Source organism: Pundamilia nyererei, unplaced genomic scaffold (genome assembly GCF_000239375.1).
Source record: "Pundamilia nyererei isolate P.nyererei 1_Seehausen unplaced genomic scaffold, PunNye1.0 scaffold00092, whole genome shotgun sequence".
NCBI lineage: Eukaryota > Metazoa > Chordata > Actinopteri > Cichliformes > Cichlidae > Pundamilia > Pundamilia nyererei.
In genome coordinates, this window is record NW_005187493.1 from 285,514 (window position 1) to 300,147 (window position 14,634).

General features: G+C 40.0%; 1 protein-coding gene across 2 annotated transcripts in view; it reads right to left on the minus strand.

Annotated features, from left to right (window-relative positions):
- Positions 1-11,359: 11,359 nt before the first annotated feature.
- Positions 11,360-14,634, minus strand: part of foxp4 (forkhead box P4) — an 87,969-nt gene continuing 84,694 nt past the window's right edge. For both annotated transcript variants that reach the window (XM_013912546.1, XM_005739451.1), the window contains exons 16-18: positions 14,547-14,613; positions 13,314-13,486; positions 11,360-12,700 (exon numbers count right to left, since the gene is read on the minus strand). In XM_013912546.1, the coding sequence (XP_013768000.1) occupies positions 12,550-12,700; positions 13,314-13,486; positions 14,547-14,613 (391 nt within the window). In that variant the 3' untranslated portion in view covers positions 11,360-12,549. The remainder of the gene's footprint in view (positions 12,701-13,313; positions 13,487-14,546; positions 14,614-14,634) is intronic.

Sequence of the window (14,634 nt, forward strand, 5' to 3'; positions counted from 1 at the left end):
TATGTTTTGGCACTAATAATAGTCTGTAAAGATAATCGTTTTTGCCAAATTGCAGCAATGCAGTTAACATTTATGCTCAAAAACACTTACACAATACAGTATGTTTACAGTTACTTTATTGTCTCTATAACATTTTAATGTATCAAACATAAAACAGGCCACTGTATGACATTCTCTAGTTTGCTCTGGAGACTCTGTCGTTTTGTATTCTTAATGAAAGTCAATAAAAGCCCCGTATATGCAGGAAAATATTCATTAGCTGCTGTTTTAAAAACAAAAATATAATTTAGCAGTGATAGTAACTTATTGCGTTTTTTAATTACTAGTGTTTGGTAAGATGCCAAGTCCATGTATAGCGCTTTGACACAATCTGACTAAACCTTTGTTTTTCCTTGCAAGAAACAAACAGTTTTTACAGTTTCTAGTTTATGTCCTGCTGCTAGTCACTTTGGGGATTTTCATCATTCATTCCGGCGCTCTCAGAGTCTTTTAAGGCCAAGTTAGACACTCAGTGATTCATGTTCACAGTGTGAAGTGTGGACTAAAGAGTTATAACGAGATCTTGCGGTGCACATTCCTGCCTTGTACTTACTGTACATACCACTGACATCAGCCACTTGTTTTTCAAATCTGCTACACTGATAACAACAAGTGCCATTATTAAAACTGGCTCTAAATACCGGCTCTTTTGAAAGTAGTTTATCATCATTAGTATTAAGTAGAAATAATGAATAAGAGAGACATTTTTTTATGAAACAAATGCATGTCAGCATGAATCAACATATCAAAATGTTACACTTCATAGTCATATAAACACACTCAGATGACTTCAGTGATGGTGATGCTGAAACAGTTTGAGATTAAACCATAAATGTATGATACCTCTGTTATATTTATTGTTCTTAGTGTAAGCGACGCCTAATTTGTAGAGATAATGATGATTTATAGTGCTAACTAACCAATGTGGTGACTGGGTTTGATAGCTTTTAAAAATCCCATTTTCAGTTTTGAAATGAAGGTTGGTAAAAAGTTACTAAGTACGTTTTGGCATCAAAAGAACCGGGGGAAAAAATTACAATACTCTAACAAGAAACGAGTCTTGTTGAATTAACATTGGGATGACCAGATGTCACTCTGTAAGTGGGACTGCACGTGCTTTTTATTCTTAGGTTGATTTTCCTTTATTGTACCTTATGCTACATAAATCCTCCACCCTTGTTGTAATTTAAGTTCAGACCAGTTAATAGTCAAAATACTTTTTACACATAATTGAAAAATAAAATATTAGAGAGGCTGTTCATTTATAAATGTTGCTAATGGATGACTTTTAAAAAAGTACTGATATCAGCATTTCAAAGTCTCTGTGAGCTAATTCCTATCAACACATTTTGAGTGGTTGCCCTCCCTGTAGCTTTACATGCATAACTTCGTCATCTACCGCAGGCCAGTTTTTAACAGAGTGGGATAAGTGCTCTCCCAAATTTTATCATATTAAAATTCAGAGTTCATCTTAGGTAATTTGCAGCATCACAATGTGCTAATGAGGAGATTCTTGCGTTTTTATGTGATATCAAACTTTCAGCTAAAAATCATACAGTACAATTAGAGTTAGGTTAACACACACACACACACACACACACACACACACACACACACACACACACACACACACACACACACACACACACGCGTGCCAGATAAATTAACCACATACAAAAAAAACCCTGGAAAGTGGTTGACACCTGGGTTAGGCTCCCGCCCACCCTGTGACCCTGAAGTGGATAAGCAGTTAAGAAATGGATGCGTGGATGAATGGTTGCCATTAGCCCGCAGATCCATTAATGTCTTGTGTGTTTTTAAAAGATCCAGTTTCCCCTTCTGCTCTAATTCCTGCACTGAACAATGGCACCGGGGACATTTTTGTCATCAGCCACAGAAGTTATTCTCTCAATCATCTTGCTTCTGTTTTTATTCACAGTACAGCCTAACTGCTTTAATATCCGTTGCTTCCTTTTTTATTTAGACAATTATTTATATGCTGCTTCACAGGTGTTGAGTGTTAATTTAATTAGCCTTATTTAACAGGTTTTTCTTCATTATTTAAACATATTTGTCACAGAGTGTGTGGTAGGCGCCGCACACCTTGTCAGTCTTCTGATTGCTTTTGTTCTGGTTCTAATGACAGCATTGTGTAGAGGTGAACAGGTACACTGGATTGTTCAGGCTCTAATGGACCAGCCAAATGAATTTCCCACTGCCCTTCCATATTCCACACCTCCAGCAGTGCCATCAAGTCAGCATACAATAATGGGAGAGAGGTTTTTTTGTTGATGCACATGCAGACACTTTCTCCTAAACCATTTATTCTGTGCAGAGGAATAGCAAAAGGGTAACAGCTTTATAATTTATGTCAAATGAATAGTTTGACATTCTGGGAAATACAGAAAATCAAGCCAATTCAATGGACAAGGCACTCAAAGCATTAAGTAGAAATTTAAATGTGTGAGAATTTTGCAATAGCATATATGCTGGTAGGAGTATTTTGGGGCAAAGTCATTAAACTTTTAGGCAGTTTTGAAAAAAATCTGATTAACCAGTTCATGTGGTAGATGCGCTGTTTATATCTCTGTGACCACTTCAAGTTAATTTAGTGTCTTTTGTCCCGCCAGGACTTAAATCACACACTTGATACATAGACCAGAAATAAGGGGAACAACTAGTCAGTATTTGTAACAACTTTTAAAGCATAATTATTAACACATTTTTGTTCATTTGTTTAATCGGGTCAAAAACTGAATTGTAAAAAGAAATATAAAGAAATATTTATTGGTTTAAAGATGGTCTTGTTGGACTATTTCTCAGTTACCAAGCAACAAGCAGAATCTCAGTAATTCACAGAGATGAGAGTGAGACACTCGCATGTAACCGTTTCTTGTAATGACAGTCTAAAAGTATGGAATAATTTGTCCATTACCGTTCACTGTAAGCATATGCAACAGTACAGTATATGATCTGCGCTGTAGCCAACAAGTCAACAATATCACCATTTTCACTGATCCCAAAAAGCTGAATCTGTTGGATGTAGCGTTTTCAGCAGGAGAAATGTTTCTTCAGTTTCTTCTCCTGCTGAAAAAGTCTGCTTACAGTACTCATTTTCTTAAATCAGCTGAGTCACAACTATACGTTAAAAGCTGGTATTAAATATGCAGTGCATACAGGGAGGCTATAAATTCTAATTCAGACTCAACCACGGGCAAATGGTCCAAAGGCAATCAAATCATTCTTAACTATTCTGAATGGATTTCATAGTACACTGACCTGAACTTCATTTGGGTTAGGTATCTGATGCTTTAGAGCAGGGGTGGGGAACACAAGGGCCGGTGTCCTGCAGGTTTTAGATTTCACCCTGGGTCAACACACCTGAATCAAATGATTAGTTCATTGAAGAACCTCAAGACACGTTGAGGAGGTAATTTAGCCATTTAAATCAGCTGCGTTGGATCAAGGACACATCTAAAACCTGCAGGACACTGGCCCTTGAGGCCTGGAGTTCCCCACGCCTGTTTTAGAGGCTTTACAGTCCTCTGATAACCAGCAGGGAAAGAACAGGTTGCTGTGTTTAGCTAACTAGTGCGTAGGGTGGGGGACAAAGGTGAGAGAGCTGCTCCACTTCTCAAAGGGATTCTGAGCGTACTAGATGATCTCATGTGGTGGGAGGACACATGGAGGAAATGTCGAGATTGAGAGAGGAAGTTAGCCCAGACGGAGACATAGAAAGTGAGGTGTGTGTGTGTGTGTACACGGAGGGGGTGCTCAAGGAGAAGCGAAACTGGAACTGGGCACACTCGGAGTATGAGTGTCCATATCTGAGTATTTTTTTTAACAGTTTTAACAGTTTCAGAATGATATGGTGACTGGAAGAGAGAGTGAATATGAGAGAGAGAGAGAGACGGGAGGGTGAAAAATGTGGTTCCAATCACTCACAAAGATGCTTTTGTTCTGTGGCCGGAGCCCTCTCTCTCTCTCACACACACACTGCCACACATGGAGTCATGGAGCTTCATCCATTTTCTCATCTGACTTATGGGTTCTCAGGGGAGGGTTCCTGTGGTGATTTAAAGAAAAAACAGCTTGCGAGACACTAACAACTCAAGGATAGTTATTTAAAAAGCAGGATAACACTCCAGCGTGTCCTAGGAGTGCATTTTTGAGCTGCTTGCATACTAAATTTATATGCTATGCACCATTTACTTAATGATTCATTATATACCAAAGTCTTCTTGCTCTCTTATCCTGTATTGCTTGTTTTGTAAAATACATCTGTTGTTATGTCCTCATCTTGTTTGCATTTTTCCGGCGCCCATCATTTCCTGCCATGTAACATGCCATTTGGATCAGTGAGAGCCTGAAGAGGTGCCTAACTGACCCATAACATTTCTGATCCCACCTATCCCTGCTGACATCATGCAGATTGCCTGTCATACACAAGGAAAACACAGCAAGACAGACTACCATTCACTCCAACATCCACACCTACAACCAATTTAGAATAGCTTATTAACCTAACATCTATTTGGCTGGACCATGGGAGCAAACAGCAACAGCTCAGGCATATGGAGAACTTGCACAATCCACACGTAAACCAGAGCTCATGCCTCTGGGTCAACAGGCTTTCACAAAGAGAAGCAACGGTATTTCAGTGTATTTCCACATGTTTATTATTAACAGGATCATACAAAAAGCCAAACCAGTTTTTAAAAATGTCATATTCACTTAAACGTGCTGCTGCAGGGTCGGCTGAAGTGGAATTACAAGCAAAATCCGACAAAACAAATTTTGATTAATTAACTGAGTCACACTGCATGCAATAATACCGGGTAGGTGCTAATTCTATGCTTTTCTTTGTTACATTGTTTTAAATATAATAGGGGCAAATGCACAGTGGCACACCAGTAAGGAAAAGTATATTACAGTGCTTTTTTCTTTTGGCTTTAGCGAAGAAAAAAACCTCTTGGGTTGTCTTTTATGGTAGACACAGAGAGGAGAAAGAGTCTAAGCTCATTAGCCTTGAATAAACAGATCCATGTGGATGCATGCAGCAGCAGATATACACTGATGTGTTGTTTGCAGTGAGTCAGTGCACTGTTTGGAGCCTAGCCCACAGCTTCAGCCACAGACATTGAGGGGAAGAAGGGAGAGGGACAGACAGAGTGAGTGAACAGGGGAGAGACAGAGATGTCAGCATTGCTCTGGGTAAATGTATTTTGTGACTCACAGGGTCTGCCTGGACCTCAGTGCTCTCCATGCTGTTGGGACTAATGTCCTTTCACACCCACCCGTGCACCCAGTCACACAAACATGCATATTGATTTAGCATCGCAAGCTCATGCACATGGACAGATAGGCAGATGCATGAGAGTACAATCCACCTCCGGACTGTCGAACAAATGTATGAAGCACGCTCACATTCAGGCCTCCTAATGCTTACTCTGTCCAGATGAGCACTAAGAAACATGTGCCAAGGTTCAGATTCAGGTGTGTGCCAAATACTACCATCCCACGCCAAGAATAACCCCTTTGTGTTGCTCTGCACCCTGGCTCACCTTGTACAAGTATATGGTACTAAGTTTCTGTTTAGTATTCATAATGTGTGCATGCCAGTGAGTGTGTTTTTATGCCTGTGCATGTGTGCCTTCAGCCTATAATAGGCTTAGAATAGGGTCTCTACCAAAACCAAATGTCACAGGGATTTAAGCGTCAAGAGTGAGTTTTCTCCCAGCTGACTAACACAGAAGTTCAATAAAAGCACAAGATTAAACAAAGTTTCAACTTTCCAAAAAAACATCCATCCAGTTTCCATTTTTTCTCCCTGTGGCAACATATCCATGATGCAGAGCTGAGGTTTAAAGAGAAGCTGTAGGGCATGCTGCAAACCTGTGAGGGAGACAGACACGGGTAGAGAGCGGGAAGTAAAAACTGAGAAGGTGGGCAAGCTAAAAGTACAGAAAGGTTAAAAAAAGAAGAAGCATTTTTTATACATCATCAATGCTATAAACCCTAATGAGACTTCAGTCACCTGTATTCATGACGTTCCCACTGCCACACACAGTGCAGATCGTTCACTCAGTGTTTGTTCCACACTCTCTGGCCCACTCTGTTGGTCAGAACGTGTTAATGGACCTCAGTAATGTTTGTTGCTGGGTTTGTGTTTATGAGTTGCAGCTTGTGTTGTCTGGTTTGTTTACTCCTCCTGGTGGCCACTCTCTGTATCACATTTTGAACTGTCTAAAGGCCGAGTTGGTTCAGCTTCCAACTCGGGACAGGATTAAGATTGTTTAACGATTATGTGACATTAGTCTAGGGTTGCATTTTTGCTACACAAAGACATTAATTTTCTTCATAAAGACACTAAAATAAAACCTGCCAATCGCAAAGGATTAATATGGAAGTGGCAACACGGCGCTCATTTCAATTGAGAGGATCTTGATTGTATTTCAGACGGATAAGATCAGTTTTGAAAAAATGTTTTCATGCAAATATACAGTATAAGAGCTTTCATGTGTGTGTTTGCGTGTGCAGGGTAAACAGTAGAAGAAACTCCATTACATAGTTCAATATTAGTAAAAAAGTTTGGCCAGTTTCTGATCAAATCTGTAGACTTTTATCTTTTTATGTATAAATCTATCAGTTAGATTTAGCTTGTTTAAATAGTTGGATGTTTTTTTTTATAAAACATCTGTTATCAGCCTTTCAGCAGTGATAATTTGGTTCAGTTAAACCCTGAGAGACCGAAGAGGTGCCCAACTAACCCATAACATTTCCGATCTAACTCTTATGCATCATCCATACTGTCCAGCCCATCGATATTTTAAGATAACTCAACAGCACTAGAGAAGAAACAAGGATGCAGAATAGGACATTGTAATAAGTATTTTATTGCATTTTATAATGCCATTGTCAATAATTAGTACAGATTACATGCAACTAGACCTACTGTACAGTTTTTTATTGTCTGCATGGACAGACACAAGAAGATTCAGGTTACAAATACACAGATATATGTGTGTGTTTTTATACAGCATGAAGGAAAGGGCAGTGACTGGCATTACATGGCTACCCGGGGTGGAGGGTCAGAGGTCTGGGCTCCACTGTCTGTCTAAAGCCACCATCCAGTCCCTGTTCCCACCTCTTCCTCGGGTCACACTTTCAAATAACAAGAAACATTAAAAAAAATAAAACAAATAAAACAAAAACAAAGGATAAAGAGAGGTAAACAGGTAAACAGAACTAAGAAACAATACAAAGAGTCACTGCTGAAAATGTACACACATTCCTAAGGTTTAACCAGAGGAGAGCTGAAGTGGTAGTTCCATCAGATTCTGGCTGTCTACTTGATAATACCGTCAGGCAAATGCTCCACTTTGAAAGTCCCTTCCCCTTCGTATGACACCTCAGAACTGTCCAATCACACATTACGATTTGATCTCCCCATGTCCTTTGAGCTAGTCACCAGTCAACCGGATGTGGGCTGCTCCTACAACACCATTACGTGGATGTATGCGAGATAACAGCTATCAGTAAAGGTGATCAGTGAAGTCGATGGAGAGTTTTGGAAGTAGCTTGGTCTTTGTTTGGTTAAAGTTGTGGCATTGGTTTGGTTACAGTTTGGTTAGAGTTCAAGAGTTTGGACTAAGCAATGTTTTGCTTGCAATGCCTTTGGTAGTCAGAGGATGAGCTGCATCTCTGAGAGTCATTCCACATTTTGGTATTGAGACTGCGCAAGAGGACGAGTATCAAAAATGCAACAGTGTCAGTCTTTGATCTGCCTTTGTGGGACTGGGAGATGAGGTTTCTGGCTGGTCACCACCTGCCAGGTGTTTGACTCAGTGACACCCCCACAGCACCTGCAGATGATTGACAGCTCTGCGGGTCGGAGTTCAACACAGGAATGACAGGGGTCAGGGGTCAGAGGGAGGGGGTCAAGGGGAGTAGGGACACATATTGGCACCTGAAAGGACCAACAGCAATACCTTTCTAGAGCTCCGCAGTTTTTAAAGCAAGAGAGGGGCTACATATTCGTAAATTTTTTTTCCTCTTTCTCTTTTTCTTTTCAGAGGTTTTGGTCCTGTCTTTGCGGAAAAAAAGTCCTTCTGAGGTATCAATACATAATGAAGAAACTTTTTAGTTTGTTTTCCATATGTTGTTTTTTTTTCTTTCCTTAAAAATGCATAAATGCAGTACAGAGACAAAAAAGTATCAAAATAGACCTAGCTAAGATAAATATACAAACAGGTGTTACCTAAACCACTGATCTAACTTTAGTTCTTTTCATTTTTTTCTTTTTTTTAAAGAGATAATACATTTTTAAAAAAAAATCAGCGTCCCAGACGTTTTATGAAGAACCGAAAACAAACAAACCAAAAAAACATTGGAAAAAACCCCAAACTATTAAACCAAGATACCTGCAGCACTTAATATGATAAATACATATACTTCTGCATTAGCAGTACAGTATAGGAATCAGAGCTGAAAGCTTTACAATAGCTAAACAGGTTCAGGAAAAGAAAAAGAAAAGAGAAAGAAATCCCAACAGAGAAAAATCAAAGGACAAAATGGGAAAGAATGCCCTGGAGAGATAAGCCAAGCATCAATATACAAGAATACATCATGTTATGCCAAGGTGGAGAAAGAACAGAAGTGTTACATGGTGACCTGTGAACAATCTACATCTTTATAAAACAGCTTTGTTTACAGGTGTACCTTAAAGCACAAGTCAGAGATCATCTATGTACTGTATGCAGCAGTTCCTCTTAGTTTGGATATTACTAGTAGTGATGTGTTAGTCCTCTCAGTGTCTCTGTGAGTGTTTTGGTGAAAGGGGGTGCTGCAGTGTTGTGGGTCTTTGGATATCTGGATGGTCAGAGCCTCCGTTTGCACTAACCCCTAGCCCTGTTTCTACACTTCTATTATACCCCTCTGTGTGTGCATGTGTGTGTCTATTTGTGTGTGTGGCACTAATATATTCAGCCCATCACTACATCTGACAGCCAGCTCCCTGCAACAACACGCAGCCATTAATGACCAGATTCTCATTGGCCGAGAGCTGCGCCTGATCATGAATATGCACACGTACAGTCAAAGCACACAGTTGAGAGGCTGTTCACATAGCTCGATGCTAATCGGGTACAGGAGTATGGTCAGTTTGAAACAGCTGATAGAAAAGTGTTCATAGATAATGAGCACTTTACAGCACATTTGGAGACGTAGAGAGTGCTTCAGATGTGGTTTAAGGAGAGGTAGTCATTTTTAAATCTATGGAAAGTGAAACGCCTCTATGTTTTATTTTGTTTTTTTGGGCTCAAGCAGATGTATTAGGGAGTCCAGATCACCAAATACTTTTTTTTGTTGCCACTTTTAAAGTAAGCGTTAAAACAATTTTGGCTTTTTTTTTTTTTAAATCATCATTGAGGATGAATGGAGAAAACAATATTTAAGAGATTTCAGTCTCCCGTTGGCTATGTGTTGAACTGTTTTGAAAAGGAGGTAGTGTTATTTTTGGTTTTTAATCTCACTTCAAGATTTCTGTCTGCCACTTTGTACTTTGTAATAAATCAGTCTCTAATGTGACAGGAAACAGTCCTGTGTGAACGCAAACTCGTCGGAAATGTGATTTTTTTTTTCGTTAAATAACAAAACCCATCTGAAGTGCAAGAGATAGTTTGACATAATAATAATAATAATAATAAAAACAAAACATTAAAATAGGAACCAATCTTTAAAATTACTTAACGTCCCTTGGTTGTTTTCCTCTTACATTGGTATATTTTTGCTGTTTTCCATTGTTCCCTCTTTATTGTATAATCAATAGATATTTGGAATAACTCCTCCCTGCCCAAAGATATCACTTTTTTTTAAAGCAGATTACAGTACACAACTTCTTCCTGTGAATGCTGAACATTTATGTGTAAAGAGCTTTCTCTTATGGATTTAAAACTTCAACAGTATCAATATAAAGTACCTATATAACAGCAGCTGTTTCAAAGATTTTTTTTCCATTTCACCTTTTGTTTTAAATCTCAGACAGAAAGGTAATTGTTGTGTTCAAATGCCTCGTGAGTGTTTATATTATTTTTTATTTTTAGGCCTGCTCACACTGTAGTCGGGCCACTCCCAGGATTGTGTTTGGAACACAGCTGAGCCTGAGTATGAGAGAGAGAGAGAGAGACGGGGCTTCATCTCTAAGTGCTTTTCTCTTTCTTCTGTGTTTCTGAGGAACTGTGCGAGGTTTGTTAATACTAGTTTTTGGCCTCATAAGTAATGTGGGTCATTCCTAACTGTCTCCAAATTGTAGTTTGCTTTACACACTTTGGTTTTTGGAATGGTCAGCACTGTAAGTCAGGTATAATTTTTCAACACAATAGTTATATGAATACAACAATAAGAATTCAAACTCCTGGTTTGTTGACTTTTGGACAGTTCTTAAAAAAATTAAATAAAAGAATAAAAAAAAAAAAACAAAGGGAAAAATGAACTACAGGGTTTTTGGTTTTCTACATATTTCTTTGGTTACCTGTAACAAAAATAAAAACGGGAATAGGCAGATAATAGATTCAAAATAAATGTTAAATTTGGTATGGCACTGTAGAGAACAGTAATGCTTTTCTGCTAATGGAAACAAAGAAATCTCACGTGCTATTCCTTTAACATAAACTCACACAGTGAATTGCAGCTAGCTTCTACACAGTAACTATTACAACCACAGAGCTTTGAATCGAAGCTGAGCAGAGTTGCCACATTTGGTGTCCCACAGAAAGAATCCCCCCTTATTTCTTTAACGATTTGGACACAGTTCCAGGCAGAACCTCTGTGGGATGAGGTATTCTCTGACTGCAATAATAATATATCTATATATAGTTTTAAAGCATCATGGATATTTCCCAACTAAATACACAACCAAAAACAAGCGAGTGAGAGATAATTAGAAGAAGAAAAAAAAAAGATTCAGCTGTTAAATAATCTGTCTGGACAACGGCAACTTTAAGTGCTATCTCCCAATTTCTTGCCTGCTACGCTGGGGACAGAAAGGGAAAGGGGCGGGATTAAAGGATCAGGTAAATTGGGACAATACTGAGCTTTTTTTTGTGTTTTTTGTTTTTTGCCAATACTCATTTGGAATGGTGTGAACAACCAGAGTAAACTAAACAACTTACAATACAAAAAACATAAACAGCATCCATAGAAAAGGTACGTCAAAACAGAACGCCACCTTGGAAATATTGATCCTCAAAAATAAACAATGATAACAACAACAAATTGAAAAAAAAAAGAAAAGAAAAAAAACCAACAAAAAATTTTTTTTCTTGTTATATTCCATAATCATGAACAGTTTCATTTTTTTTTAGTCACAATATTCCGGTAGACACTTTCTCCATCGTTTCTTACAGATTCCCCTCTTTTTTCTTCTCTTTCTCAAACGTGTTCCGTGCTCATCACTCCATCTGCAGATGGACGAGAGAAGAAGAACAGCACCAAACGGTCCTATTCCTGCAGTCTTCTGGGGGTGGGGATGTGGAATGGGAGAGGATGCAGGAGGGGCAGGGATGTGTGTTCTTTTCCCCCCCACATAGAATCAAAGAGTTTTAAAGAAGTCCCTCACTAAGTGTCTTGCTGCTGGCAGAAGTTTGGGCAGGGACCAGGGCCGGTCACACGCAGATGTGGATGCGGGTGCCTGCTCTGCAGAAGTGTTAGAGTACTGTTGGAGGTAATCTTTGTAAGTATTCTTCCTTCCTCCTCATCGAGAAGCCCAACAGTTTTAGTCTAATCGGATCAAAGGAAATGGAAAAAGCAAGTGACTGGACTAGGGCGAAGAAGGAGAGGTATACTGCACAGCCCCTGATGACCGCTCCCATCTATATACACATGATCCTCTGCGTGTGTGTGTGTGTGTGTGTACGTGTGTGTTCTTTCTAACACACACATCTAGGTGTCCTCTCAACTGACGTAGAGATAAAATAGCTAGCCAGGCAGCCCGAGACAACAGAGAGGAGTGTGTATGCAGGGTGGTAGGCCGAGGAGGAGAGAGTGTGTGTGCGCGCGCGTGTTTGTGTCTATGTCCACTCCTCTAGAGGTTCTCTACATAGAGGGCAATTTTTCCAGGGAGAATGACAAGACATGGTGTGACAAGTGAATGAGTGTGTGTGCGTGTTTGTGTGAGTGTGTATGCATTAAGTGGTGTCATACCTTTGAGCCAAGTGTTGAGAAAGCAACACATGGAGGTAAAGCAGTGCTCCACAGTCTTATTTTTGTGTCTGAAAGTAACGAAGGTCATCTAACCCTGTTGTTGTTTTTTTTTGTTTTTTTGAAGTTACTCAATGTCGTCCTTAGTTGCTTGAATTTTCTTAAAAACAAAAGAACATTCTCTTATTTTTCTCTCTTATCTGTTTTCTCATAAGTGTACTGTTGGTAATTTTTTTCCTCTTCACACAGGCGAGAAGGGCTCGGGGATTGGTCTCAAAAAGTCCCGTCCCTCCGGCTTGTCTGAGATCTGTCCTACTCCAGCTCCTCTGTGGGAAGATCCTCCTCCAGGTCACGCTCATCGCTTGGCAATGGCAGGCTGTGTGTGACACCAGCCAGGAGCGATACTGACCGGCTGTCCTCCTCCACCACTTCAGTGGGCTCTTCCTTCACATGCACTGGGTGGCTGGAAGAGAGAGCGGAAGAACAAATCATCAGATGCTGTCTTTCAGACTTTTTAAGTTTTTGAAATGCTGAAAAGAAGAAAAAATAATCTTTAAATATGCCACAAGGATTTCCTGTTTCCAGAAGTCTTGCCATGGTTTACGATAGCTTCTGGTTGCATTTATACAATTTTATTTAATGAGCTGCAATATTCCTGATACAACAACTTGCACACATTAGCACCGGGAAATGGTATATTTTGTTGCTGCTGGCTGATGTATCCTGTAAAATGTAACCAGTAGATTAGTTACTTCTGTGATTGAGGCCTCGGGAAATTTGCTTAGGTTACAATAGAACTTAAACTCTTCAGTGACACCTGTTCATTTACTTAAAGTCTACTTTTTACTTAAACCCAGGGGACAAGGTTCTCTTTAATATTGCCACTTTAAAAAAATTTTTTTTATAATTTTAAAATTTAGGCATCTACATAAAGCTCTCCTACACTAAACCAAAAATATATCTGTGTCGATACGCTTAGCATATGGACATAATATTATGGGCATCCTGTTTTACCTGGCAGCACCTGTATGTTCTGCATGTGGGAGTTTACACGTGCGCCTTTATGCACCACATACCTGTACTGTTGAGGGCTGAGCGTGGGGCTGCAACTGCCATTGCTGTTGACCTGCTCCACAGTGGAGCTGACATCATCGTGGCCCACATGCAGCATGTTGAGGCTGTGCGCAGACTGAGGGGTCACCAGGGGTGGGCTGTTCAGCAGGGACAGACTGCTTTCTGCCAGAGCCGCCTGGAAACAAGCGAGCCGTGTGGTCACTTTAAATATACAAGTTATCATGTTTGGAGAAAAAATATGTGGAGTTATAAAAGAAATGTGACAAATAGAAACATCTCTACTGATATATTTAATCTTTAATGATATTAGAGTGTTTTTATAAACCGAGCTGACATGGAGGTCTGCCTAAAATATGTAATTGGATGATAAGGAAGATTTTCCTTTCTGTACCTCTTAAAGCTCTTCTATACAGAATGCCAGTGAGCACGACAAACCACTAGGGGGCACTTACATACAGTGCTTTCCATATCAAGGTCTGTGCTTTTACATTTAAGTCCCTGTCATAAGTGCGTGTAAGTGTTGACACAAAAGTCTCAGCAGTGTTGTTAAGAGAGACTGAGCTACAACCTCAATCTAAACACACACCGCGCAGCTTCCACATCTGCAGGAGAGAGAATAGAACTAAAGAGAGCTGCCTCGGCCGCTATTCTAAATCCAGATGTTTGAAGACACAGGTTGGGGCCCTGCTTGGTATACTTACCCCACCTTCCCCTCTCACCAGAAGAAGGGGGGGGAAAAAGACAAAAGGAATTCTCAGTGGCTCAGAGGTGAGTTTTCTAGGGCAGGCGATAATTTTATGCAGTAACCTTAATTGACAACTACTTGCTGCTATAAATCATCTCGGTCTCCAAAACTGCACATGCGCATATGTGTGTGTGTCTGTGTGTGTGTGCATTTTTGATTTGTACATCTGCACTAAAACAAGGAGAAGAGGTGGGACCGGTGTGTGTTTGCATACTTGTGGCGCGCACGCGGTGATGAAGGTGGCGCGTGTGTGAAAAAGCGAGGTGGGAGGTGAGACTGTGTGTTAATGTGGGAGGAAGAAGAGGGGAGGTGGTGTGAACGTCGTTAGGGAATTGGCTAATTATAAGAGGGAATTGATATTAGTGTCCTTGATTATGACTGGCTACTAGGTGTGTGTGTGTGTGTGTGAGTGTGTGTGAAAGAGAGAGTGAAAGGTGGAGACAGAAAAAGAGATTGAGAGAAGTGGGGTGGTAGGGGGAAGGAGCCTTACCTGGTAGCTGGCATTTAGGGATCCAAAGCCGAGTCCTGAAATCATGTTTTTCACCAGAGTGGGACTTCTACAAATAAAGCGCGCGCGC